Source organism: Syngnathus floridae, chromosome 1 (assembly GCF_059516105.1).
Source record: "Syngnathus floridae isolate MCC-2025c chromosome 1, RoL_Sflo_1.0, whole genome shotgun sequence".
In the NCBI taxonomy this organism is placed as follows: Eukaryota; Metazoa; Chordata; class Actinopteri; order Syngnathiformes; family Syngnathidae; genus Syngnathus; species Syngnathus floridae.
Genome location: NC_142413.1, coordinates 6,550,564 through 6,577,033, shown reverse-complemented (window position 1 = coordinate 6,577,033; position 26,470 = coordinate 6,550,564). Strand labels below are relative to the sequence as shown.

Below are 26,470 nucleotides of genomic sequence, written 5' to 3'. Positions count from 1 at the left end.
TTTTTTCCTTGTTGATTATTATTTTTCTTTTCAGTGAGCCGCAAATGAGCACTAAAATGGACCACTGGAGAGCAGCACTGTTCCGAGCTCAAAGTTTTAAGTGTGTTATTTGCGCAGCCTATTCGAATGTCCTTATTTGGGATTAAAGCAAACTGAAAATACTGGGGACATCTAAGTTTGTCTCCAAATATTTGCTTTCTTCTGTCAAACAGATGACACAAATTGTAGCTTGCATTGCAATTTATTTCAAGTGATGGTTTACATGAAAATGCATATTTTAAAAAGAAAAATTCAACACTTCATATATTTATGTATTATCCCAAACACACACGCACGCACACACACACAAACATGACATCAAGAGCAACCCAAAATAAAGTGTAATTATTAAAAAATTGCAATGGCAGGAGAAGCCACGTGTGGGAGGCCTGCAGGAGGCCCCGATATGCATAGGAGGCTCTCGGCACGTCCAACCAGACAAATCAATTTATAAATCACTAAAATAATTTGCTGAGTGATTTAAGTTACTCCAAATATGACAAAATCAAAGGGAGGGAATGCAGACACTGTGGCAAGACTTAAGACATCACTTTTTTACAATTACGGTTTAACATTAGGGTTCCAAACAAAGGTTAGAGTTTTAAAACAAGGAGTAGCAATTCAACCCTTGCTTTAAACAAGGATAAGATATCGATATAAGCGCTTCTAGTCTGGATTTAGGATTGTGAAGAAGGGTTAGGATTTTAAACTTGTTTTTCAAATAACTGTTAACGTTTCAAAATGGGCTTACTTAGCACAATCTAACACTAAGTGCACAGTTGTGCAACAAAAAAAAGGGGCAGCCTGCATCACACTCAAACCAAACACACCTCACATGATTTTTTTTTTTTATCTAAGACATGAAAAGATCAACTATCATTAAGGCCTTTTTTTTTCAAGCCAGCATTCTTTACATTGGCCAGCGAGGGGAGGTGGGGGTGACATCAAGTTGTGATGTGATGTCTGATTATCGTGCTGACAAGAGTCACGAGTAATAGCAGCTTATCCCCCATGCTTTTGTTTTGAGCTGTGTGTCCGAATGTCAGTTGTGATCTAACAGGAAGTAGTTAGCATAGTAAATAAATCAAAGGAAACGAAGTATATGTGCATTATGTGACAGTGAGTGCATCTCCATGTAAGGAATGTGACTAATCAGGCTATCATTGTTAGCATGTTAAAAAAAAAAAAACATGTTTTTCTTGAATAAATGCACAGCCGTGTTTGGATTATGTTTGTTTGTTTGTTTGTTTGTTTGTTTGTTTGTTTGTTTGTTTGTTTGTTTGTTTGTTTGTCTGGTCGCTAGCATATGAGCCTGCTAGCCTGAGCTAGAGCTAACCTAACCTTATGTATTTGTTGTAAAACTGGTACAGCATCAGCGTCTGTGCATTGTTTGTCATTTAAACGTGCATATTAGGCAAACATCCTGAGAGCGCCCCCTAGTTGTTGCCTTCAGCGTGTTCACCATTCATGTTACCCACAACAAAGATGGTGGCCTGCGCATTCTCACTGAGATCAACACCGTTGGACCGGATTGGCGTTTTTCCTGTGTTGGCATCCATTGTGACACTGCGGAGCAAAACCAAGTCACAAGTTAATCATGGATTCTACAATTAAATTGCGAAAGTGAACCACTCATGACTTAATAAAAAGAGGCTTTACGTCCGCATACAACAATGGCCTCCATTGTTTTGCACGAAGATTGTTTTATTTCAGAGGAAATGTAGCCACTGAAAAGCCATTTTGCAATCAGGTGAACGGCATCTCCGTATACAATTGGGAGCCATTGTTTTATTTTACGGAGAACTTTGGTACACTTAAAAATCCTTGTGGATTAAATGTGAAAAGTCTTCAACAACCACAAAGAGTGCAGTTGCCTCTAATCTCCTTTATTATATTACCCTGACCTAGATGACTGACAATCTGGAGCAAACTTGAGGCCCGGGGGCTAGCTACGGACCCCCACACCAATTTCTGAGGCCAGCAAAGACCGATTTCATGTGTCAATGCAAAAATTAGAAATATTGCTAGCAATTTATTAGGTGTCTGAATGGTTTTTACTAGTCTTAAAACTAGTTATTCATTAGTTTGTTGCGCAGCCTGTACTGTATAAGGCGTTGAAAGTCATAATGGCCCTTGGAAGGAATCTACGACAATGATGCTACCCGTGACAAAAATAAGTTTGACGCCCCTTGGTCTAGAAAATCAGTATTTGCTAATGACACGTTTCGGTCATCCACCTGTGCTTGCAGCCGTTTTCGACAAGAGGGTCGGCCGTTTCATTTTCCCACACGGAGGAGCCAGATCGTCTTTCCCGCCAGTTTCCCGGTTTTTCCGGGCTGCTCTTCCTCGCTACCACAGGTCCAGGAGCGGAGCCTCGCCTCTCCCCAACCGCCCGTGGGTCCACCGTAGAGTTGGATGTTGTGGCAGAACCGTCCGGGTCTTTTCCCGACTCGCTGCTGGTGCGTCTCCCGTTCAGACTCTCGCAGGACGACACGTGACTCATGTGACCATCACGCTCATCTGACCAGGAGAAAGGTTTACAAAACATGAACGTTTGCAGTCAATTACTACGTGGCAACATGAGAGCCAGTGAATTAACAATAACATTCTAGACACTCATTTTATTGTTAACATTGTTAAATTGCCAATAAAGAAGTATTTGTATTTTCAATCGTTTGAATGTACTGCTCGAATAATTTATAGAGTGAATGAGCAAGCAGGGGTCGGTTCAAACATGAAAACATTGATGAAACAATGACATGACTTGACTTTGGTCGCCCTCTACTGAGGACATGCTGAGACCGCAGGTCACATGACCTAGCCTGAAGCGTGAAACTAGTGTGAAGCTAGCGTGCTTAATTGTCAATGTGACGCCGGCGGGACCTTGTTTGAACCCGCCAACCGGGCTCAATGAGCTCCATGAAAAAAACTGATTAAAGCTCGCTCAATACATTGAACATCACTGTTCACGTGTAATGAGAGACTCAACAATGACACGGAGCAAATTTCAATTAACTACAACATGAGAGCCAAGGGAGTCAAGCACAATCTAAGAGCCTACCGAGTCAACTACGAAACGAGAGCCTGGCCCTCGAGAGTTAAACAGTAAATTCCAGTAATTTGACGCGGTTGTACCTCCAGATCCAGCCTCTCCTGCCTTATTACGCCTTCTTCTCAGGATAACTTCCAGCTCGCTGTCTTTCCTCCCTGTTGGCGATGGCGCCTCCTGAGAGCCTCTGCTAGGACTGCGTTTCACCGTCTCCTGGAGACGGAGACAAAGCGGCTAGTTTGTGGGCGTTTATATGTGAGCTTGTATGCGTGAATGCGTTCTACCAGAATGCCTTTGAGTTCATCCATGGCGCTCTCCTGAGATTTCTCCTCGCTGGCTGGAGGAATCTGATCAACAGAATGAACAATTTGCAACTTGACCTACTTACCGTCTGCATTCGTCAATGTACTACTCACTTTGACAGCAACTCTCTGCTGCATCGTTAAAGTTTGAATTTGAGGGAAGACAAAACGACCATTCATGAATGTTGGACAGAAAACGTCAGCATCTTACTGGAACTCTAATATAAAAATTTAAAAAAAGTCTCAGATATGACAGAACTACAAACCTTGCTGTCCTGACTTTTAACGGGCCGCAGCACCACGCCATGTTTGATTCGCTCCATCATCTCATTGACAGCCTTCACCTTCACGGCGTCATCAGATGCTACAAAGACATTCAGACGTTTGTTACCATGTTCGATTGAGCTCGTTAGCATTGTCAGCAGAAGCTAGAAAGACCTTAAAATTCGTTAACATGCTAAAATTGCTAGTGTCATCATCAGCCAGAAAAAAAAAAAAAGGACGCTAGCACATCCTAGCTAGTAGTTAGCTTGTTAACTATAGATAGAAAGATGGCCTCTACCTGCTGGTTGCTCCATCTTCAGAGACGTTTTGGAGCCTTTGGACGTCTTCCTCATGATGGCGATTAGAGAACTGGAAAAGTATATTCTTGATTGTCACTTTGGAAACACGTTATGTCCAGCTTCTGTTTCAAATGATCAGCTCATCAGCAAGTTCAGTACGGGCCTGGTAATGAGTTGGATCTGGTGTGTGGTGGTGGAGAGAAAGATCTAAAACATGCAGGACTGGAGTTTGTTTTCTGTTGCATAGAAATTAAATTAAAACATGAGTTTTGATCAAATCAAATGCAACATGAGAGTCTGAGTGTCAACTATTCCTAAACATTTGGCTCATCGCGGGTGCTCCTCACCTGAGAGGGTTGCATCTGGATGGAGGAGGCGGAGGTGGAGGAGGAGGCGGCGGGGGTGGCGGGGGCGGCGGTTGAGGAAGGGGTGCGGGGGGCGGAGCCACCTCAGATGCCATGGGACCAGGAGGGAGAGGAGGCGGGGGAGGGGGTGCTGTGTCGGTAGTCATGGTGACCTTCTGAAGCAGCTGGACTGCGGACGAGAACAAGAAGATGACATCTGCTATTGGAAATAATTGACATAGTCATTTAGAAGATGGAACACAGGACATAACAATATAGAAGATGATAAAGGAGGGATGGGTTGGGATGACTGTGTTAGTATACTTTGCATTTGCAGCTGTTGGTTATCCTTCTCCGCCTGTTCAAGTCGTCCCTCCACATCTTTCTTCTCCTCCTCCAGCAGATCCACTTGTCTATGCAGACTTTCCAGGTTCTTCTTTGCGATGCTGTCGTCCAGCTCGGCCTGCAGCTCACTCACCTAAATACACAGATCAGGACGGGTTGCTCGTAAATCGGCACCGATTGACCGATAATGTACATCTAAGGATGATTTCGTTTTCAACGTTGTTAAGAAGCGTGTTTTGGGAATGCGGGAGAACCCGGAGAGAACCTCCAAGTCTGCACACCCATGTTCACGAGAACTTCTGAATTTCACGTGTGTTCTGCCTCCCATTTAACATCATTGATCAATTCAAGCCGATCTCTCATTGACGAGACGGTGTGCAAACATACGCAACCACATTATCTCACTTGTTTATGCTGCTCATAAAGACGTGGACACGAAAGTACTGTTGATCAATACCTGTCGCTGATGCTGCAGCCGCTCCTCCTCCAGCTTCTTGGTGAGGGCGGCGACCTCTTCCAAGGCGCTGAGCAGCTGCAGGGTCGGCTCAGCGCTCTGCAGTAGCAGGGCGCTCTGACGATTGGCCTCCTTCTGCTTCACCAGCATCTGCGGCAAACACATACACGAAGCAGCAGTAGCAAGATGTGAGCACAATTTTGCTCCTTGCGGCTCGCCTGCAGACTAACTGGACCGGCACATTCTTGCCAGCATTTAGCACAAAACAATGGCATCATATTTTTACACAATTGCTACATTACTGTATTATTGTCTATGTGTTGCTCCACTTATTGTATTTAAACACCTCAAATGATTATAGGACGGAAAAATGGTTTTGTTAGCCCATCTATGGAATTTCACATTATGTGTTAGCATTAAGCTAGCAGAGGTTTTTTCGGGTCGTTTTAAAGACACAACATGTACTAATTCTTCAAAACACATAGCGCTCATATCTTTAAAGGAAAGCAAAAAAAATCTGGCAAACAATAGCTTGTTTCTCAGAAACCTCACAACGCGGCTGACCTGTATTGCAAAGTGCCACTGCACACTTTAAGTTGAGGGAAAATTATGAAAATTTGCCATATTGTGATGTCACAAATAGTCAGCGAATTAGAGATTAGCTTGGTTGTTTAATTTCACACGTCTGTGGCATTTTGTTTTTGTGCTTTTGGTGTTTTTCTGACCTGGTGCGCGTACGTTTCGGCTTTGACGCGAAGGCTCTGCTCCAAGTCCAGTTGCTCCTTCATGTCCTCGTACTCCTGCGTCGCCATTGCTGACACTGCCCACGCGCACAAAATTCGCCATTTAGTAGAGCCATTTGGTGGGTCTCCTCAAGACTGAGCATGCCTACCAAGTATTCTGGTGCGAAACCCATAAAATACTTTTGCCGCCTGATTTCCACAACAACCGTATTAAATGATTAAAAACACTTGGCCGCCAGGTTACTCACCTCTATTGAAGCTCTCGATGGTTTTGCTGTGCCTCTCGACGGCGTGGCGGAGGTCCTTCGCATCTTTATCATCTCGCGCTGACTGTTATTTCAACATCAAAAAACAAACTATTCTATTATGTTGGAGGAGGGGGAAAAAAAAGGCAGTGAGAAGGCGGAAAAGAGGACGACCTTGTCAATGAGCTCCTCGATCCTTCGCCGTTGGTCGTCAATTTGGCACAGGAATTTCTTTTTCTCCTCCAACAAGCTGCTCACCGCCTCGCGTAGCTCTGAACACACACACACACACACACACACACACACACACACACACACTCACATCTTTTGTCATCTTGTTCCACTTTTTGTGTCCCGCAATACTTTTGTTCACATTTGATGACTTCTTCATATAATTTTGTTTAATCTGCTTTTGATGATCCTGCATTTCACCTTTGACCTGCTGCCGGTATTGCTCAAAGGTGTCGGGCGCTGGGTCATTCATGTCGTAAGCTGTCTCGCCATCGCTGGTCTCCATAGCGACACCGTCGGAGATACTGGGAAGTGGCTCATCAACACATGGCGCCCGTGACGTCAGGCTTAGGTACTTCAATTTCCTGTTCTCGCTGTTCAGCTGTTGGAGGGGTGAATCAATGTGACATGAAACATTTGCGTTCATTCCAATTGCTCTAATGACATTATGATGCCGTTTATAGCCACTCGGAAGCGTCTTTGAACGGTATCGGGCACATTTTCTGTTATAATGCAAGTCAGTCTACTGGATTTTTTTCTTAATATTGAGTAACCACAATTTATTTTTAAGTTAGTTTACCTCATCCAATAATTGGATTAATTTAGAATAACATTATATAATGACAGAAATAAACATTAATCATGTATGTATGTTTTTTAAAATTTATATTTCACATTAATCAACGTTTTTATTGATACATTTAGTCAAATCAATTTTACGCAAGCATTTTTTTTTCAATTTAGTATTTTAGCATATTGTATGAAGTTTTATTAAATTATTTGTCCAATTAAATATGTACTCAAAAAAGAATTTTACATTAATGAATAGTCTCATTTCACTGACTTGTTTTAATAACAATTTTGTTCGAGCTTCATCTACAAATGGCCTTGAGCGCAAAAATATCCCCATCCTTGACCTCATATCTGGGAAGGTGCGAGAGCCGAATGTTGCGGGATGCGGTTTTTTTTTTTTTCTTTTCTTTTTTTTTTTTTGCTGACACAGCAGAAGATGTCATGCTCATTGTGCCGACTCATGCAAAGCGCAGATAATCCTGTTGAGGATTATTGCCGGCAGGGTGGGCAAACCTTGGTGGCGAGGGCCTCTGCATTCTCCCGACACGACTTTTCGATCTCCAGCTGAGTCTGCAGAATGCTCACCTCCTCGATCACCATCTGAGACACTACCACACACATACACGCACACATCATCTGACACGTTGTTGACATTGTTTCATATTCAGCTGTGATCATGCAAGGTTCTCTTCTGTTTGATCAAATTTTATCGTTTTGGATTTATACGGAATTTGGAATGCATGGAATATGCAACTTTAGAATTTGCATGTGTGGCAGCTTTACTCGGATGTTTTCCTGTTACCTTCTTTGCATTGCTGTTGTGCCATGAAGGAAATTGGTTTTAAGCTTTCAGTGTTGACCAATCGGAGCACAGACGATTTAAAGTAGGGCAGGGCGTTAAAGATCCATTCATTCGAGTTTTGAGAAAATTATATTTTGTTTACAATTTCTTTCACATGAAAGATAAAGGATGAAAATCAGTCGAGAAACTTTATTTGTTCAATGACCAAAAAAAAAGTCAATGTGACTTTCATTTGGACGTCATTTATTCATGCGTACCGCCATGCTACTGTTAGTACCGTTAATTATTCAACTCTTCTAACCTAAATAATTCAGTACACGAGAAGAGGAGAGGGATGAGCATCCACTTGAGGTATTTTCACGAAAGAGACCTTATCACTTTTTTAGAAAAAAAGAAAAGAAAATAATAACATTGACACTGACAGAGGATTGACTGGAATGTTTACAAAAAAAATAATAACTGTTGTTCTTAATTTTGTCCGGTAGCGAGTGGACTCACAAGCACTTAGAAGACCTTGTGAAATACATCCACTTGTATAGTAAATTAAGATTATACTTCAATTTAAAATCCAATATTAGCCCTAGCTTATGTCAAGAAATGTAATAGAACTGTCTTGATGTGATTTGCACAACTTGTAATGTCCAATACACACATAAGAATCATACTTTATCCACACAAAAATGCACCACAAAGTCATAAATACATTTTGGTAGCAGCAAATTACTAATGCGTTCTACGTAGGGATATAAATGATACATACGTGAAGAAATTGCATCTTCATAGCAATATAAGAGGAGTGACATGGATACAGTTCAGCATTTGTGTAGGCTATTGTTACGAGTATCGAGTGTTTGAGAATACGGCTGATATCGGTCCGATACTGATACACGGCACTCGGCCATCCCTAATTATGATGAAGGGAACAAAAGTATTGACGCGTAGATACTGACCTGTGTGGATTGTCATGACAAGAACGGCAACGAGTGAATGCCTGCGACTGACACGCTAAACTAGCGGTTGCCGTGATAACCACACTCCAGAGTCCCGCCCACTCTTTAGGTGTATGTGTTATGGTGTCAACTATTCCAGGCAGAATGTGTGTGTGTTTGCGAGGTTGCTTTTAGCCTAGCATGTTAGACTTGAAGGTAAGATGAGTTGGGGGTGGTGGAGGGGGAGTGAAACTCACCCCTCTTGATGTGCTGGAGTTGTCTCTCAGCCTCATCCCTCTGCTCTGTCAGTCTGTTGCACTGAGGGATGCAAGCGTTACACAATGTTACGTGTCATTACACAAGGATACACGTTACAAAATGCCAGACAACAATGTGCTAACTCCTAAACAGCTCTGTTACAACTTCTTGTTCACAACTTTGTGTTGTTGTTGCATTGGGGTATGTAACATGATGGTACACAACATTCATTACAGAAGGTATCTCCTGCTTTAGCCTAGCAGCTAAATGTGAGTGTATGCTAACTTGTAGGTGTGACGCTATGCCAAGCTGACAGCATCACAGGGGAGGTGAAATATCTTCGCTTAAATTCACTTGCCGCCCTATCCCCCCCCCTCCCACATACACGTCAGCAACTGCAGGAAGCACTTGGCCCACTTTGTAGGACTCATCTACCTGCGGCCTTTCACATTAATGGCTAGCATTAGCAGCCCTCAAGAAAAGTGATAAAAACATGTTACCTATGCTACCCACACTCGAGGTAACATTCACTATTCCAAGCATGCAGGATACCAAAAACATGGAGGGTAATGAATTTGAAAGACTGCATTATTTTTCAGCAAACGTTTAAATTTTGGTACAAACATTCAACATTAACATTTATCGTTTCAAACTTTGAATGTCAGAACTGTTACAAACGAGAAATTCCGCAAACACCAGCGTTAAACTTTACGAACAACAAACCAACATTTGATGTTGAGAACATTCAACGGACTTTGTAACATTTGATGTTACGAACATGAAACACCTTTACAAACATCAAACTTTAAATACTAAAGACATTCAAGGTAAAAAAAACATACATCCAAAACGTGTACCATTGGCAACATAAAACATTACGATAGGGCAGCTCGGTGGAACACTGGTTAGCACGTCCACTTCACAGTTAGGCGGGTGTGGGTTTGATTCCACCACCGGCCATCCCCGTGTGGAGTTTGCATGCACTTCTGATACCACTTTTCAGTCTCAAAATGACATGACGCTACCAGGAGACCACTCTCTGAACATGCTCCATAAGATTGTTCTTCAAAAAGTCTCAGAAGTAAGGCTAAAGCATCCATAGCTCTCATTTTTCCATCACTAAACATAAAAAAACAAACCATCAATAGAGCAGAAGAAAGAACCTGCCAATTAAAGTAAAAGTGAAATATGACACCCCATGCTATGGTTAGTGGTCACTTGAGGTAGTACTAGTAACGCTTAGATCTCCTTTGTATTCTGAAAATTTAATGATGGAATAATCTTAGAATAAAAAGTACCGATTTAGGAAAGGTCAGGGACCTATTGTTGCATAGATTTATTTTTAAGCAACTTATAATGTTGCAAAATTTGAAAAGAGTTAAAATTACAACCTTGGTAGTTTTAGTTTTGATACACTGAATTTAGTCCATTTGTGACACAAAAGGTTTGCATACCACTTATCTGTGTGTAAATGTACTGAGTGGACACATTCATTTAGGGAGGGGTCCTGAAAGCCAGAAAAAAGCCGGCCGGTGAAATCCTAAATCACAACATAAAATCATCCTGCAACGCTAAACACACCACATATTTACTTCACACACGTGAGATGGCTTTCGTTTGAAGCCATTACCAGATTTTCGTCTGATGAACGAATGACTCAAATGAATGATTTGTTGCTTTTACCTCCGTCTGCATGTGCGCGTCCTTCTCTTGCTGCTTCTCTTTCTCCTTCTCCTCCTCTTCGCATCCTTCCACCGGCGACGACGACGAGCAGGAAAGCATTGATTGATTGCCTTGTTTTTAGGTACAGCAAAATAAAATCCAAGACTTGGATGATGTGTAGTACGCAAGTGTTAAAACAAACTCGGTTCCGCCGCTCCAGATGTCATTATTTGTTCTCGTGGAGAAGGGATGAGGAGACTCCCAGGACCGCTGCAGCTGGCAAACAGGACCCCCCCTCACCCCCCCCGTGACCCTCCTTCACGCACATGCGCAGGCACGCACACGTACACGCGCACACACACGGACACACGCATGCGCACACATACTCTGCTCCCTTGCTCTTCTGTCATCATCGCTAACCTCCCCCTTTTTTCCTCATCCTCAAATGCTGAAGTATCCAGCTATTGTTTATTTTTAGTCTTTTACGTTGTCACTATAAATCTACAGTCGAGTAATATCAGTTTATTTCAACTTTTCAATCATGAGAACGATAATAAAAAACAACTGATAGATGATAGCGGTAGTAGTAATCGTAAGAAAATTCAAGTCAGATAAGTACAAATCGATTGATTAAACAATCGTTCTGTTAAAAAATATTACTTTTAAGTGGGTGGATGAACAGATTGACTAAAAATAAAACTATATGAAACAGATTAAGATGTTGCTAATACTCTTTTGTACAACAAACAGAAGGATACATGTTAATGAAGTCATAATGAGAATTTGTTCCCAGTGCTGAGGATGCGTTGACTCTCCGCTGCGTCAGGGGGTGCTCAAACTTAAAATGCAACTCGAACACTGCCACCACTTCCTGTTTCCTCTACCGTAAACGAAAATGGCGTCGCGCTACTTTCAAACGATGCAGGAGACTTTCAAAACGAACAACAAAAGTCGCGAGTTCCCAGCGCATTCGGTCAAAATCCACTCGGTGGCGTGGAGCTGCGATGGCAGGAGACTGGCGTCGGGATCTGTCGACAAGACCGCCAGCGTTTTTGTCCTGGAAAAAGACAGACTGGTGAGTTTGGCCTCGGCCACCGTGGCGGGCTCAATGAAAGCAACCAAAACCAGACCAGACACGACTTACTGAAACGTTTATATTTATGGCCGTCATATTTATCATTGGCCATAATGAATTTACTTGCCTAACATGCTCGACATATTTTAAAGCTAGTGACAAGTGGTATACATTTCTTTAACTAGTCGTAGTGCTTACGTTAATTCTTCCGGTGTTACGGTTCGACTCGCTTCCATATTAACTGGCTAAAGCCAGTTCAGTAATCTTGTGTTTCGTGACAGCAGATTCGTTCGTCACAAGCAACATGGAAATGATCGGACTGCAAAACTTTTCAGATCCTCAATAAACACGTGGAACCAAACGTCTCGTTTTCATTTTCGATAGGCTGTACGAAATTGGGAAAGTAAAAAAATATCGTAGAAAGCGGGATTCGAACCCCTAATGCAAAGTAATAAAGAACCACCGAACAGCCGGTCACTTAACTGCTATGCTGCAATACCCTTACTCGGAATGTGACAAATGACATTATTCATAATTAAAACCAATTTACCCAGCGCGGCTACGAGTTGATCTGGTGCCTAGGATGTATACACGCCCGTGTTAACTGGCTCCTCCGAAGCAACTCGACATGGTCAAGTGGCCAGGCTTCACGACATCCTCACAGTGGGGCATTATTCATTGATGACACTATCAACTTTTCAGAGATATAAGACACCGGCCAAAGGAAGGTTTCACCGCTGAAAAGATACATTTGCACAGCCAAGATTTAAACGTAAGATTCCGCAACTGGCTTTGCTCTAACGGCCACAACAGCATTGGGGGAGCCCATTAACATGGAAGCGAGTTGAAGCGTAACACCGGCATGACGTCATCATAAATACAGGCATCAATTTATATTCTGTGCAGACAAATTATTTCACCTTACATTTTAAACTTCAACCTAACCTTTAGTTAGCTTTGCTTTAAACCTATCGCTGCACCCTGCTTTATAACCACAACATTGTTATAAAGCCAAATTTGAAACCCTGAATCACATTTGAAGCCCTGGTTTGATGGCCTGGCCTTGGTTTTAAACTCAAATCCTAGACCTAAACCCACATGTTGACTTGAAACTCTAATTTATGACTGAAATGCGGCCATGCAGGACTCATCTGGAATCCAACTCCATTTTTCTTTGCAGTGCTAATGACAAACAGTTCTCGATTGCCATATAGATACTGTGAAATCAATAGAAATCCCATCAACCGATCAAGCAATCGCATCAGAAATCATTCCGTCGAGTGCCATGTGTGTCGACAGACAAAAGTCTTGTTGTTAGCTGACTAGAATGGAGTTTTTTGATGCATGTTTTCCACCACTGTAGGAATTGTAGCTCACTGAGTTGATGACGCCGATAAGCACGCAAAGGCTCCGTCATGTTGCGCGTTTGTTTGTACAGGTGAAGGAAAACAACTACCGTGGGCACAGCGACAGCGTGGATCAGCTGTGCTGGCACCCCAGCAACCCGGACCTCTTTGTGACTGCGTCGGGCGACAAGAGTGTCCGAATCTGGGACGTGCGCACCACTAAGTGCACGGCAGTCGTCAACACCAAAGGTTGGCAAAAGCGACAGCAATACAAAAGCACAATATGAAGTTTCTGTTGAAGCCTAACTTGAACTTTACCAATGATCTGATTCGTCAACTTAGAGCAAAAATAATCATGTGTGTGGGAAGTCGTTGAGCAAAATAATTGTTTGTGGCAGCACTACTGTGATTCTAACTTTCAGTTGAAGCCACGGAAAAACAAAAAAAACCACACACACTCAAAGAGGCCGTGGGCCCACTCGGTCGGCTGGACTTGGTTCTTGACCATAAGTTAGACTTAAAACCTTCATTTATTGCTGTTGGGCCCCTGACAGCCAACCCCCCCCCCCCACACACACACACACACACACACACAACTCCTTACCAGCACATGTTGACAGTAATGTCCATGAAAGAAAAAAAAACAAAAAGAATTCTCCCCCCACCACAGGTGAGAACCTCAACATCTGTTGGAGTCCGGACGGTCAGACAATCGCCGTGGGCAACAAGGAAGACGTGGTCACCTTCATAGACGCCAAGACACACAAGACCAAAGCTGAGGAGAAGTTCAAGTTTGAGGTGAACGAGATCTCCTGGAACAACGACAACGACATGTTCTTCCTCACCAACGGCAACGGCTGCATCAACATCCTCAGGTGAGCGGCACAAACGAGACTCGGTCGGCCGGTCCGTCGGTCAGACTTGGCTCTTGACGCTCTGTCGTTGCAGCTACCCTGAGTTGAAGACCATTCAGTCCATCAACGCGCACCCATCCAACTGCATCTGCATCAAATTCGACCCGACGGGCAAATACTTTGCCACGGGCAGCAATGACGCGCTCGTCAGCCTCTGGGATTTGAGCGAGTTGGTCTGCGTGCGCTGCTTTTCCAGGTGGGTTGGGACGCTCTATTATGACTCATGGAACAGAGTGACGGATTCCGAACAAATGCATCCATGAATGTTGAATTCATTTCTAATATCTTTATTCCATTTTAAATCCACATTTTTGTCTCAATCGTGTATGACAAAGAAGAAATCCAGAAAACCAAATGTAAATTTATTGAACTAATGTAAGCTGACTGACGTATTCTCGGACCGTTAGTTAATCTCACGTGTTGAAATATATTCAGATGTAATTAATCAAGTGTCATCCAGAATTGCTGACATAATCCGGAGCAATCTTGCATCATTTAACCCACAGTGATGCGATGGAACGTGATCTTTCTTTTGTCCTGCAACCTGAAGTAATAGTGAGTGAGATTTGTAATGTAGTTACGCTTCCAATTGTGATGGCAGGTTAGACTGGCCCGTGAGGACACTGAGCTTCAGTCACGACGGCAAGATGCTGGCGTCAGCGTCCGAGGACCACTTCATCGACATCGCCGAGGTGGAAACAGGTTGGTATATCACCCCAAGTAGACATGCTAACGCTAACGTCTTTTTTTGTGACACAAGAAGTCCTCTTTTGCTCATCAATTTTTATTGGTTCTTTGTTGAAGCCTAATGTAAAACTTATAAAATAGAAATGTCCTGGGTTTTTTTTGACTGGATGTTTGCTAGCCTAGCGTTTTTTTGCAGCCGACTGGCGTGTTAAAACCGGCTTGTCGAAACGCCCGTAATCGGTCCAGCCCTGCCCTCGACCGTCAATTATCGTCATGGGCTCTGGATAAAAGTCTTAGACCTTGCTTTGCAACGTGTGGAAAATGTGATGTTTAAATTGAGTGTGTGCGCGCGCGCGTGCGTGCGTTGGACAGGCGCGAAGCTGTGGGAGGTGCAGTGCTCGCCTACATTCACAGTGGCCTGGCACCCCAAGCGCCACCTGCTGGCCTACTCCTGCGACGACAAGGACGACAAATACGACAACAGCCGCGAGGCGGGAACCGTCAAACTCTTTGGCCTCCCCAACGACTCCTGACGTTACCGCGACCGTCAAACGGCCCATAGAAAGCCCTTCATCGCAACGTTTTTTTTCCCCCCACTACCTTTGCCCTCCTTTTACCTTTTAGTTCCAGCTGGCACACAAAGTCCACACTCACTCGTACAACGGTTGCATCGTCACACTGGTCAGGTGGATTTTTTGACTGCTGCCACAAGGGCCTACGAGGACAACTGCAGCTCCCGTCTTGTGGGCGCATGGGTTGGACTGTGTGCTGCTGTTTTGCTAGTAACATTTTCAAATGTCAACCAATTGCAGTCAAGGCCATTGTTCTACTACTGCGGCCGTACCTGACACCCGCTATGCGTGCTACTGCTGCGTGACACAAGCATACTGGTTGGCTCTGGGAGTGTGTTTGAATCTATAGATGGCAGCAGAGTACTTCACCAGTATGGTCGAGTTGCACGTTAGCAGGTCGGAAGTGGCACAGGTCGTCGAAGAAACGCTCACAACTGAGGCCTAAGCTGTAACGTTCAGGCAATTGGTAAATATCCGGACAGGAGACAATCTGTCGTTCTACAGTAACTCGATTGGCACCCATCTCGCGCATCTTTGGCACTGGCGCAAAAAGGCAAATTTCCAGAAAACTGGTTCAATCTAAGAATGTGGCTTTTAGCACACTGTGGTAGCACACTACACACCAAAGATCTCTTCTGTGACAATTCTGATGAGCTGTCCCATGCTAGGGAAGTTAAGCCTGCCACTTAAGTCCATCAACAGCCATTTGCGCGAGAGGATTTTTCGGCATGAACCGTGCAAGCTGAAAGATGGAATGACTGTGCACATCTCTATCAATGGGGTATCTGTCGTATCCTTTTGTCCTGAGACCGCCATTAATTTCTGGATGTTGAGCCCAGAGGCTGTGGTGTGCACCACGGAGACTCGCGGAGGGTTTGACTATGTGGCATAATGTCTCGCAGACATTTTCACAAACATTATACATTTGATTCAAATTAAAATGTACTGTTGCCGTCTCCTTGACATGATAATGCAAAGGCGTGTTGTCCGCAGCTTGCAAGCCCCCTTTGCCGTAAACAGCGCTGACAGCAGCTACAACGTGCCAGAATCTTCTGCTGGGCTAAACCGAAAGACAGTCAGCTGGAAGGTGTTTGTTGTGATGCCCCAAACATAGTTGTTAAAGCCTAGAAAATAGAGGACGCCTTTTAGATTATATCAAAATATGCATTTATATGAGTTACAGCAACTTAGAAAGAAAAAATATATATTTTAAAATGGCCTAGTCTGCCCTAGTCATAGGGCTGCCCTTGCAAGACAATCATATTCCACACAAACCAGAAAAGAAAAACAGTAAGCAGAGGAGCACAAGAGCGAATGTCGTAGGAAGAACAACAATGCAAATTTCTGATCTGCCACAATTATATGTTTTCTTGGTCTGCCTTAAGAAAAGTTCCAAAAATGTTCATTTTGCTTGAAGTCCGGCCCGCGGGCCAAATCGGGCCCACGGTCAATTTTCATACTTGCGGACGAACACTGACATCTGGTGGCAATGTCTCCTAATTTCATTTCAGCGCCTGAGACAAAATCAAAACATGCAAATTATCTTAAACAAGTGACGTCATTTTACCGCGTCTGGTGCAACAAGACGTGTACTAGTACGTAATGTGCTAAAGACAACGAAGAAAGGTGGTAAAATACCTCAAGTTGGAAATAATGAGGAAAAGGAGGAAGAACGTAACGTATTTTAACGTCTCTTAACACTGCAAAGAAGGCGAAAGTAGCAGCTCGTTTTCCACTTGTTAACTTCCGCGTGCGCCGTAGTGAGCGCCGGCCGCGTGCACGCGCATTACATTACGTGCCCACGGCCACGACTGAATTCTTGAAGTGACACCTTACGCCGCGCGTGCCAGAGACCCAGTAGCGCGCGTGAGTGTGAAGCAAACAGGGCGGGACTCACGCCGGCGGCACGCGACGTCACAGGTCGATCCAAAAGAATCCCCTCCTGGACCCAAAATCACTCGTGTTGGACTGTTGGCTTCGAACGTGATGGCCGCGGACATTTCTTTTGTTTTTTAATAGCGTCGTGTATGACGTGACGTGGTTAGTCGAGCCATGGCGGACGGCAGCCCGGCTCGAGTGGAAGCTGCGGACGGCAGCTGGAGCGCGACGGGGAGTCCACTGCGGTCCAAGAAACGCCAACAGGAGGCTCGGGCTTTGGGTCACAGCTTCAAGAGGGTGACGCTCACCAAGCCCACCTTCTGCCACCACTGCAGCGACTTCCTGTGGGGGCTGCTGGGCTTCCTGTGTGAAGGTACAGCACAACATGCCGAAGACAGACCGCCACAATCAGTTTACACTTTTCTCAAATGCCTTGACGGTCTTCACGTTTTTTTTTTTTTTTAAAGGTCCCTCCTAAAGTTTTCTAATTGCTCCCCGTTGTCCTAAAATGGGTGTTATGTTGGCTGTCAAGGAAGATGCCCCCTCTAAATCTCTTATTATAGTGTGTTTCGATGTCCTCTTTGGTAATGTGTAAAATGTCAAAAATTGTGTGACATGAGGCCAACATTGTCATGCAGATTTTTGAAACTTGATCTCAATGACCTGAATGATTTTCTTTTAATGAATATTGAGAATGTTACGACTCTTTCAAAGCAGTGAAAATGTGCATAATTCTTCCCAACGTCCCCACGGCTTTAATAAATATTGAGATTGTTATGACTTCATCTTAATCCAATTTATCATTGTAAAGCTCGCTAAAAACACAGATTAACAATATTTAACAATGAGCAACAGTCAAGCCAAGGCGCCAATTGATTATATGTTCAAACAGCAACCTTTCAAAACAGTTATTCACTATAAGAAAGACATTTACAAACCTTTACATTTAAAAGCCAATCTTTTTTTTTTAATCCATATTCTCTCGCTTGTGTGGTGGCCGATTGCTACGAATGGCCGTCCGCTCATACGGACAAAGCTTCCTACGGTGTCTATCAACGCCTTCAAATGTCTCTCCTATAATTACGTCTTCAGCATCTGCATTCATGTTCCAACTGCCCCTTTAAATATTGTCAGTTGGCCTTTAGTTGTTTTGACCACAATTTTTTTCACATTGTAATTGGTAACTCACACCTTCTCATGCGTTTTCCATCATAAGCCTGTCTTCATAGGAGGAGCAGGTGAAAGTGTGTTTCTCTATGTGAGAAGCAGTTCTCATGCACTTCTTCTGGTCGTCATGGAAACAGAAGTCTTTGAGTGTGGAATTGTGTGTGTGTGTGTGTGTGTGTGTGTGTGTGTGTGTATCTTTTTTTTCACACAATCCATATTGATTGTTGAAGCTGTCACTTGCATAATGACAGCAATACGTATGTTGGGCCTCAAATATACGTTGCCATGGGAACATGGGTGGTTTCAAAATGTGCATTACTTGTTGCAGTTAATGTGTCCTTAATGTTTCCTGTGTTGCCGTGTCAAAATGTGTTAATCTTGTCATGGTGGTTTGTGTTGTTTTAAATGGGGTGTTGCCATGGCAATCTGTGTAATTTTGAATGTCTTCGGTTGCCATGGCAATATGCCTGTTGTATTTGAAATGCGCCTTGTGTTGCCATGGCAATTTGTGTTTTGATTAAAATATGGTGACATTGTGACACAGCTTTAAAACAGTCCACACCTACCAGAACAGAGGTTCTGGTAGGTGTGGACTGTTTTAAAGCTGTCATCGACTTCTATGAGGATACAAACTGTATGTTCTCTTTTTCTTTGTCATCAGCGTGTAACTTGATGTGTCACGAGAAATGTCTGAAGAGACTTTGCTCGCTATGCTCCAGCATGATGCCCTCTGCAGTACGGGTCAGTAGCAAATTATTGTCATTGTAGTGACATCACATGATGATGCCACCGCCGTCCGTGTCCACGCTACCCCGTTACAGGTTCCCGTGGCTCACTGCTTTGGTCCGGACACTCACAAGAGGCGCATATGCTGCGTGTGCAGGAAGCAGACGGAGGGAAATAATGCTCTTCGTTGTGAAGGTCAGCCTGATGCGAGTGGCTCTGCAGTCAGGGGGGGTGCACAGGGGGTTGTGAGAGAAAAAAAGAGTTGCAACTATTCATTAATTAATGACTTGATGAATCTAGTACTTCTTTCCATGAGTCGTGGTGGAGTGATCCTACGAGCTAAGTTCATGGTCACCCATGGCAAACAGGGTGGATGAAGCCCAACTTAAAAGACACCTTACGGTGGTTACAACGAATAGATTGTATTGGCCCACCAGAAGAAGGACCCGGGGGACGACCCAGGACACGCTGGAGAGACGACATCTCTCGGTTGTCCTGGGAAGGCCTTGCGATCCTCCAGGGATGAATTGGACAAAGTGGCTCGAGAAAGGGAAGTTTGAACTTCCGAGCTGAAGCTGCTGACCCGACTCGGGATAAGCGGTGGAAAATGAATGGAATTTAGTATGTTTGTGGGGGCGTGGGTGGCTGAACCTCCTGCCAACCTAGGTAAAACTCTTGATCCATCACTAATTGTCAATAATTTGATGAATTGTTGCACCTCAACATATTTGTTTGTCCTGGATGCTAAGGGCACTTGCTAACAAGAGATGCTATCCTTCGGCTTTCAGTGTGCGAGCTGCATGTGCACGCCGACTGCGCCGCCTTTACGTGTGCCGACTGTCGCTTTTGTCACGTAGATGGCACTCGGCAGCAGGTCAGTGACCGCCGCTCACCGGGGCAACTTCCAGCACTGGCGACAAAAGCCCCACGTCCGTGTTTCACTTGGGCAACGAGAGCTCTCCGCCCACTTATTTGGTGTATTCCAGCAGGGCGTGTTTCAGCACCACTGGCGGGAGGGCAACCTGGCGTCGAGCTCACGCTGCCATCTGTGCCGACGCTCCTGCAGTTCGTCAGACGTGCTGGCGGGGATGAGGTGCGAGTGGTGCGGTGTTACGGTATGAAACGCCTTTCCAAAGTTGTGCCTATGGGTTGAAGTCATCAAGTACTTAAGTCCAGAGTATCTTTGCTCTTTGTCTGTAGACACTTGGTTTTTTTTTTGTTTTTGTTTTTTTTACACTCACAGTGTCACGCAGCCTGCCACCTCAGGGTGGCGCCGGTGTGCACCCTGGGCCGTCTGCGCCGCATGATGCTTCATCCCGCCTGTGTGCGCCTCCAATCCAGAAACTTCAGCAAGCACCACTGCTTTCGCATCGTGGAGGGCGGCAGATGGAGAAATGATGAAGGCATGAAGCGTGGCTCTTTAAATGCCACTTGATGTTGCGTTGCACACAAGATTTGTCACGATCCGAACTAGCCATGAAGTCTCCGACTCAGAAGCAGGGAAAACAGAATTACGGCCAAAATTTGACACCTTTGTCTTCATTGTAATATTGTTCAGTCAAGCTTCATGACATCTCACACAGATGACAGCGATGACGTGACCAACGTAGCCTCTAAAGATGGTCAGCCAGCAGCGGCCGAGCACGGTCAGTAGTTGCTCGGCTGCACTTGCGGCTTAATGTCGGCATGGAATATGCAACAATGTTAATTGATGTGGGATTTGCGGTACAGGCAAACAGTCTCTTAAGGTCTATGATGGCGACGACGCCCTCAGGCGTGGTCACTTTCGCCTCGTCTCCATCGTCAGAGCCACCAAGAACCAGGAAGTTCTGGTAGGAGGCGCCGCGGTCAAGCGTTGTGAAATGTGTGTCAGTTAGATGTCATGTTAACATACCAGTCACATGCTCAGTGACATTTCAGTCACGCGTCAGTGAACATTTCAGTCACATATATATGGGCTTCACGGCGCAGGAGGCGGCGTTGCGGGCCTTCTACCTGCCAGATGACCCTCAAGATGTCCATCTGCAGGAGGCGGGCGGACTTGAGCGCGTCCATAGCGACGACATCTTGGATCGTAACAGCGGCTCACTGAAGGGCGGTGGCGACTCCTGGATGCTAAGGGCCAAAGGTGGCCGTGCCGAGGTCATCAGAGTGTATGACGGAAGCGGCAGGTCAGGCTGCTTCTTTTTCAAGGCGACAGGCGCGCTCGCCGCCCTCTGACAACAGGAAGTCAATGACTGCCTGTGTGCGTTCCAGTTCTGGACCGGATCACGTCAGTGTGTCCGTGTCCGAGGACAGCACGGCTGCGTCCGTCCTCGCCGAGGCCCTGGAGCAGCTGAAGCTTCAAGTGGGCGTTTTCAGCGTAGAAACCTTTTGCGACAAGAAGGCCGCCGTCACGTGATAACGTCAAGGCTCTGCTGTGTTTTACAGAAAGATGACACAACACAATTTGACCTTCTTGAAGTGGTCATGAGCAGCAAACAAGGTCAGTGACGCCTGGCCGCTGGCTCACCTCCAGGTACAAAGCACACTAAAGGTCATGGCCTCTGCGTCCTCAGTGCAGAAGCAAACGCTGATGCCGCACCAGAACATTCTGGCTAAGCTGCACAACATCAGGAAGGTCAGTCGTGGAGTGATTCTTTTTTTTGCTATTAGCAACAGATAGCATTAGCGTGGATCGTCTTCCTCTATTCACTTGTGAAGGTAAAAGTAACGATGTGAGTGAAAAAAGGTCAATGAGATGTCAGCCATGGGAGGTTTGGTCAATTATATGACATGATTGAAATTGGGTGTCAACACCAGTTTGTATTAGCATAGCTCTGCTAACTCTAGGCTGTTATGTGATATGTTCTGCATGTCTGCGCGTTTGTTTCCCAGACGTCTCTGCGGCAGATGAACCAGACTCGTTTCTATGTAGTGGAGCGGCAGAAGCAAGCGGTGCATGTGAGGCTGCTGATCGGAGGGCTGCCCCCCCAGCTGTCCAAAGAGCAGTACTGGCAGCTCTTGCAGGAGCAGCTAGCCGTCAAGAGTGAGCACGCGCGCGCGCACGCACATACACGCCACGACGTCTACATGACAACGTCACTTTGTCTTGTCTGCAGCTCACCTGGCGGACATCAGCCATGTGTACCCCAGCCAAGGTGAGATTGTCGCCATAGTAAATGTTAGCACCCTTACATGTTCTGTGTGCGCGCGCGTGTGGTTCTGTGCGGCGCGCGCGTGTGTCAGGCGCGGTGGCATTGCAGTTGTCGTGCTTCTCCGAAGCTGAGCGCGTGTTCATGTTGGCCAAAGACGTGACCGTCAAAGAGAAATCGCTCACATCGCTCGTCATCCCGGAGATCCAGGTATAGTCATGTGGCCCACTTTATTCAACATTTTCATTTAGGTGTATTGTGCATATTGGGATTTGTTTTTCCACACGAATCTTTTATGTCCTGGGAGTAAGAGGGAGCGCGAAGTGACGCACATGTGTTGACTAAAGCGGCGGGCCTCTAGTGGCAAAAATGGGAAATACAATGACACAACACCTGAGCCATGTTGGTCTGTTGAGAACATTGCCGTCAGGCATGGAGACCAACATTATTTTGATAATCGATTAATCTCCCGATTTGCGAGCGTAGAAGTCAGGGATGTATGTAGCCAACGTTTATTTTGATAATGGATCAATCTGTCGATTTGTTGTTTGCTATTGATTGATTGAGTGGATTGCTGAAAAAAAGGGTTTTTAAAGTTACATCCACTGTGTTTGGAATGCCCCAAAAAAATGTGAACGATTCAGTTACTGCGTTGGTCCATGACGTTCGTCAGCCGCTTGCCTCCAAAAGTACACTGAAAACCCGAAGAAATAATTGAAATAGCCAATCGTTTGGTGGTGTGGGCGGGGCAGTGCTTTGGCCAGAGCAGTGACAGTCTCATCAGCTGTCAGTTTTGATTGAAGAAGAAGAAAAAAAAGAAAAAAAAATCAAATAAAAGGCCAATGCCAGTATGCATCCAAACGACACTTATGGGTCCAGCTGTCGCTCTTGATGTGCCACTGCAGCTCAGCCAGCTGGGTGAGGATGTGCGGCCCCTGCTGGTGTTTGTCAACACAAAGAGCGGCGGCCTGAAGGGCAAAGAGCTTCTGTACGCCTTCCGCAAGATTCTCAACCCGCACCAAGTCTTTGACCTCTCCAACGGTGGACCGCTGCCGGGGTGACTCATTGGTGGCATTGTGATCAACCTAACGTTTGAGACGGGAAGCAAGTTGCAAAGACGGTTTTGTGTGCACGTGCGCAGCCTCCACGCCTTCCGGGATATTCCCAGCTTCCGGGTGTTGGCTTGCGGGGGCGACGGCACAGTCGGCTGGGTGCTGAGTGTGCTGGAGGAGCTGCGACACCAGCTGGCCTGTCGGGAGCCGCCCGTTGGCATCGTGCCTCTCGGAACAGGTAGTGCGTCTCCGCGTCTGTGGGTGTATGCGAGTGCACGTGTGTGTGTGTGTGTGTGTGTGTGTGTGTGTGTGTGTGTGTGTGTGTGTGTGTGTGTGTGTGTGTGTGTGTGTGTGTGTGTGTGTGTGTGTGTGTGTGTGAGTGTGTGTGAGCGAGACTCGAAATGAGCTCTTGAGTGTGGTCCGCATGGACCCTGGGCGATCAAATACGACCCTTCCTCCTAAAGGTAACGACCTGTCCCGTGTCCTGCGCTGGGGCGCTGGCTACAGTGGCGAAGACCCGTCTCACATGCTGGCCTGTGTGGACGAAGCGGACGAAGTTCTGATGGACCGCTGGACCATCCTGCTGGATGCGCAGGACCTAGCCGAGAACAACGCTGACGGCTTCCTGGAAGCGCCCAAGGTGTGCCCGCCTGCTTGTGTCGAAGCAGAGCATTCCCTGCAAAAGTATTGCTGCGTCAACCTTATCGTTGCAGATCGTTCATATGAACAATTACTTTGGAGTGGGCATCGATGCCGAGCTCAGCCTGGACTTCCACCAAGCCCGTGAAGACGACCCTGAGAAGTTCAGCAGCAGGTACGGCGCAATCATCATGTCACCAAAAAAGTGTTTTCCAAACGGTGACCACCGCCCGCCCCCAAGCGATCAGTTCCCATCAGCCTTTTTTTTGGGGTTGGGCCCATCGGCTGCCAGGTTCCACAACAAGGGCGTGTATGTCAAGGTGGGCCTCCAGAAGATCAGCGCCACCCGCAGTCTGCACAGGGAACTCCAGCTGCATGTGGACGGACACAATGTTGCGCTGCCCAACATCGAGGGCCTCATCTTCCTCAATATTCCCAGGTGAGTGAGGATGAGCGCGTACCCCGCAACCCCGTGACCTCACCCTGCGCCTCGCACGTCCTCAGCTGGGGCTCCGGTGCCGACCTGTGGGGTTCAGAGGCAGACTGCCGCTACAGCAAGCCGAGCGTGAACGACGGCCTGCTGGAAGCGGTTGGCGTCACTGGAGTGGTTCACATGGTGAGCGGATGTGCGTGTGGGCCACCGCCGGGTCGCTGCGCGGCAACCGTCGCAGCTTAACGGACATCTTCGTTCTTTCCGCAGGGCCAGGTGCAGAGCGGCCTGCGTTCTGGCATTCGCATCGCCCAGGGAACTTACATGCGCGTGGCGCTCAAGAAGGCTTTCCCCGTGCAGGTGGACGGGGAGCCGTGGCTGCAACCTCCAGGGCACATCATCATCTCCGCCGCTGGACCCAAGGTTTACTCACCCACATGCCTCCAACGTCTCACCCAGCGCCAAATCTTTCGAGGAGCATTATTTTGGAATGCATGACCTGCCTGAGTTTTGATTTGGGCTCAACTTTATTCCATTATTTAATACAATGTTTCTCAATAGTAGCAAAAAGGAACGGTCACGTTCAGCAAAATAGGGCGGTTTGGTGATCTCTGGTGTCCTACCTCCAGGTCCGCATGCTGAGAAAGTCCAAAGACAAGCACGGGAAGTCACCGCCGGGTGGCAGCAAGGACGGGTGCTCGGGAAACTCCGCCTTCTCGGAGGGGTACTCAGAAAGTTCGGCCTCCTGGGACGGGCGCTCGGAAATCTCCGCCTCTTGGGACACGCGCTCGGAAAACTCTGCCTCCTCGGGTGGCCTTCGGCTGTGATGTTGTCAAATCTCGATGCCAGTGCGCTGCAGGTGCAAAAAGAAATTGTTCAATGACAATTCTCGTAGTAACAACAGCTGAAAAAGACGTGTCTCACACACACACACACACACACACACACACACACCATCGTGTGACATTCTCTCAAGAAGGCGGAAGTTGTTACCGAAACTGTCCGAAAAGTTTGTGACGGTAAGACCCGCTCAATTTGTCTGAACAAAGGAATACAATGGCTAAAAAGAAATGATGTCGCCCTGGAAAGGCTTGATGTGAAGGAGTGGTTGCCATGGTGACCGACCACTAGACATCTGGATGTTGTCTCGCCGATGTGTTTGGTCCATCCCGATGTAGCTTTGCTAAAGCCGTGCTAGATATTTAAAGAAGTTGATCCCGTGCAAAGTCGTAAACAAAGACATACGTGTTTTTATTTTGTAAATGTTTACTTGAGAATGTCGACGAGGGGCCGCTCTCGTACGGGGGTCCCCAGACAGAATCGTCTTAAATAAACGATCTGCCGTCATTTTAAACATGTGCATCTTGTGCACCGTATATACTATTTGTCACGCGGCACACGCTCGTTCACTGTATGCAGATTTTTTTTTTCCTTCCGTTTTTTTTTTTTTTTTTTTTTTTTTTTACATTTTCTGTCGAAGGCAACCCCTTTTTTGGGGGGGGGGTCGCCTTTCATCTTCATACGTTCCCTCGATACCGCTGAAGACATTTATCAAAAGATACATAACGAAGGCCGATGACGTGCGCCTGAGGTCTTCCATCGGCAGCCCGCTTAAAATACGAAGAAGCGGTCGTTGTAGCAATAACCAAACAAATTTTTGGCTTCGATTAAAAAAACACCTTACCTACTACTTTCTTGACACGCGACTGTAGTCGACCAAAGTGACACCCAAACTGAAAATGGCTGTCTGGATTCCATACCGACCGACCGACCGACCGGCTGCGACGAGATCTGCTACTGTGTAAATGAGAGGGATCCAAGTAGAATGGTGAGGCTTAAAGGGAAATGTGCTTTCGGCAGTTTGCATACATATTTTTTAAGGCTGTGTTCGACTTATAATCATATCAATAAAATATCTAGTATTGGAGTGCTCGTGTGGTTGGTGGGTGGCGAAGAATGTGCAGGCAAACTGCATGAACTTGTTTTCTTCGAAGTGTTGTGGAACAGGACGTGCCATCGGCCCAGACAGGGAGTACCGGACGAGAACACCTCAAGGTCGGTGAGAAACGAGAACAACATCACGTCCAGGTGGTCGGGCTTCGCGGGGAAAACCCAACCGCCTGACCTCAGCGATAACACCTAGACAGGGAGGAGATGGCCATCGACCAATCATCACAATCATTTTGCATGTTTTAATATTCATATTGTGATTCTTTAAAACTGGGCAACCCGGAGGAAGGAATGTGTCGTCTTTTGGTGGTCACAAAAACGCACGAGTTTTAGTGTGAAGGACCCGGGACCCAGGCCCGTA

At 46.0% G+C, this 26,470-nt stretch overlaps 3 protein-coding genes across 9 annotated transcripts; 2 read left to right on the top strand and 1 right to left on the bottom strand.

The window, feature by feature from the left end:
- Nucleotides 1-222: 222 nt before the first annotated feature.
- On the bottom strand, nt 223-11,623 carry shtn3 (shootin 3). 3 transcript variants are annotated; one of them, XM_088371145.1, is made up of 17 exons: nt 10,561-11,623; nt 8,877-8,937; nt 7,402-7,496; nt 6,517-6,697; nt 6,259-6,356; nt 6,088-6,169; nt 5,822-5,916; nt 5,100-5,246; nt 4,622-4,775; nt 4,301-4,487; nt 3,953-4,023; nt 3,657-3,754; nt 3,505-3,522; nt 3,373-3,435; nt 3,175-3,298; nt 2,277-2,559; nt 223-1,605 (listed from the first exon to the last, which is right to left on the bottom strand). In XM_088371145.1, exons 1-17 carry the CDS (start codon nt 10,657-10,659, stop codon nt 1,476-1,478), a joined length of 1,986 nt encoding a protein of 661 aa, XP_088227271.1. In that variant the 5' UTR covers nt 10,660-11,623; the 3' UTR covers nt 223-1,475. The 3 variants fall into 3 exon arrangements, with proteins under 3 accessions (XP_088227271.1, XP_088227261.1, XP_088227280.1); XM_088371135.1 differs by having other exon boundaries at nt 3,175-3,301; nt 10,561-11,614; XM_088371154.1 differs by lacking the exon at nt 3,505-3,522 and having other exon boundaries at nt 10,561-11,622.
- thoc3 (THO complex 3) lies at nt 11,401-16,096 on the top strand. The gene is made up of 6 exons (XM_088371168.1): nt 11,401-11,614; nt 13,053-13,209; nt 13,631-13,835; nt 13,909-14,070; nt 14,476-14,576; nt 14,934-16,096. Exons 1-6 carry the CDS (start codon nt 11,435-11,437, stop codon nt 15,092-15,094), a joined length of 966 nt encoding a protein of 321 aa, XP_088227294.1. The 5' UTR covers nt 11,401-11,434; the 3' UTR covers nt 15,095-16,096.
- Nucleotides 16,097-16,251: 155 nt separating this feature from the next.
- On the top strand, nt 16,252-26,086 carry dgkq (diacylglycerol kinase theta). Of its 5 annotated transcripts, XM_088371106.1 has the most exons (24): nt 16,252-17,053; nt 17,153-17,384; nt 18,840-18,919; nt 19,000-19,099; nt 19,693-19,778; nt 19,891-20,019; nt 20,148-20,307; nt 20,488-20,550; nt 20,636-20,736; nt 20,876-21,075; nt 21,161-21,251; nt 21,335-21,389; nt 21,463-21,524; nt 21,782-21,932; nt 22,006-22,044; nt 22,133-22,248; nt 22,944-23,095; nt 23,180-23,328; nt 23,555-23,730; nt 23,804-23,904; nt 24,022-24,168; nt 24,234-24,355; nt 24,430-24,582; nt 24,789-26,086. In XM_088371106.1, the coding sequence occupies exons 2-24, from the start codon at nt 17,186-17,188 to the stop codon at nt 25,040-25,042; spliced, it is 2,886 nt and encodes a 961-aa protein (XP_088227232.1). In that variant the 5' UTR covers nt 16,252-17,053; nt 17,153-17,185; the 3' UTR covers nt 25,043-26,086. The 5 variants fall into 5 exon arrangements, with proteins under 5 accessions (XP_088227232.1, XP_088227249.1, XP_088227240.1 ...); XM_088371123.1 differs by having other exon boundaries at nt 16,252-17,384; nt 19,894-20,019; nt 24,234-24,345; XM_088371114.1 differs by having other exon boundaries at nt 16,252-17,384; nt 19,894-20,019.
- The last annotated feature ends 384 nt before the right edge of the window (nt 26,087-26,470 follow it).

Coding starts and splice junctions, on each gene's coding strand:
- shtn3 (XM_088371135.1), bottom strand. CDS start 10,659: ATGCTTTCCTGCTCGTCGTCGTCGCCGGTGGAAGGATGCGAAGAGGAG. Junction 5,917..6,087: donor CATCGAGAGCTTCAATAGAG/GTGAGTAACCTG, acceptor GCGCGTGGGCAG/TGTCAGCAATGGCGACGCAG. Junction 3,302..3,372: donor ATGAACTCAAAGGCATTCTG/GTAGAACGCATT, acceptor CTCCGTCTCCAG/GAGACGGTGAAACGCAGTCC.
- thoc3 (XM_088371168.1), top strand. CDS start 11,435: ATGGCGTCGCGCTACTTTCAAACGATGCAGGAGACTTTCAAAACGAAC. Junction 14,071..14,475: donor TGCGTGCGCTGCTTTTCCAG/GTGGGTTGGGAC, acceptor TTGTGATGGCAG/GTTAGACTGGCCCGTGAGGA. Junction 14,577..14,933: donor CATCGCCGAGGTGGAAACAG/GTTGGTATATCA, acceptor TGCGTTGGACAG/GCGCGAAGCTGTGGGAGGTG.
- dgkq (XM_088371106.1), top strand. CDS start 17,186: ATGGCGGACGGCAGCCCGGCTCGAGTGGAAGCTGCGGACGGCAGCTGG. Junction 24,356..24,429: donor GGTTCACATGGTGAGCGGAT/GTGCGTGTGGGC, acceptor TTCTTTCCGCAG/GGCCAGGTGCAGAGCGGCCT. Junction 24,583..24,788: donor TCTCCGCCGCTGGACCCAAG/GTTTACTCACCC, acceptor TCCTACCTCCAG/GTCCGCATGCTGAGAAAGTC.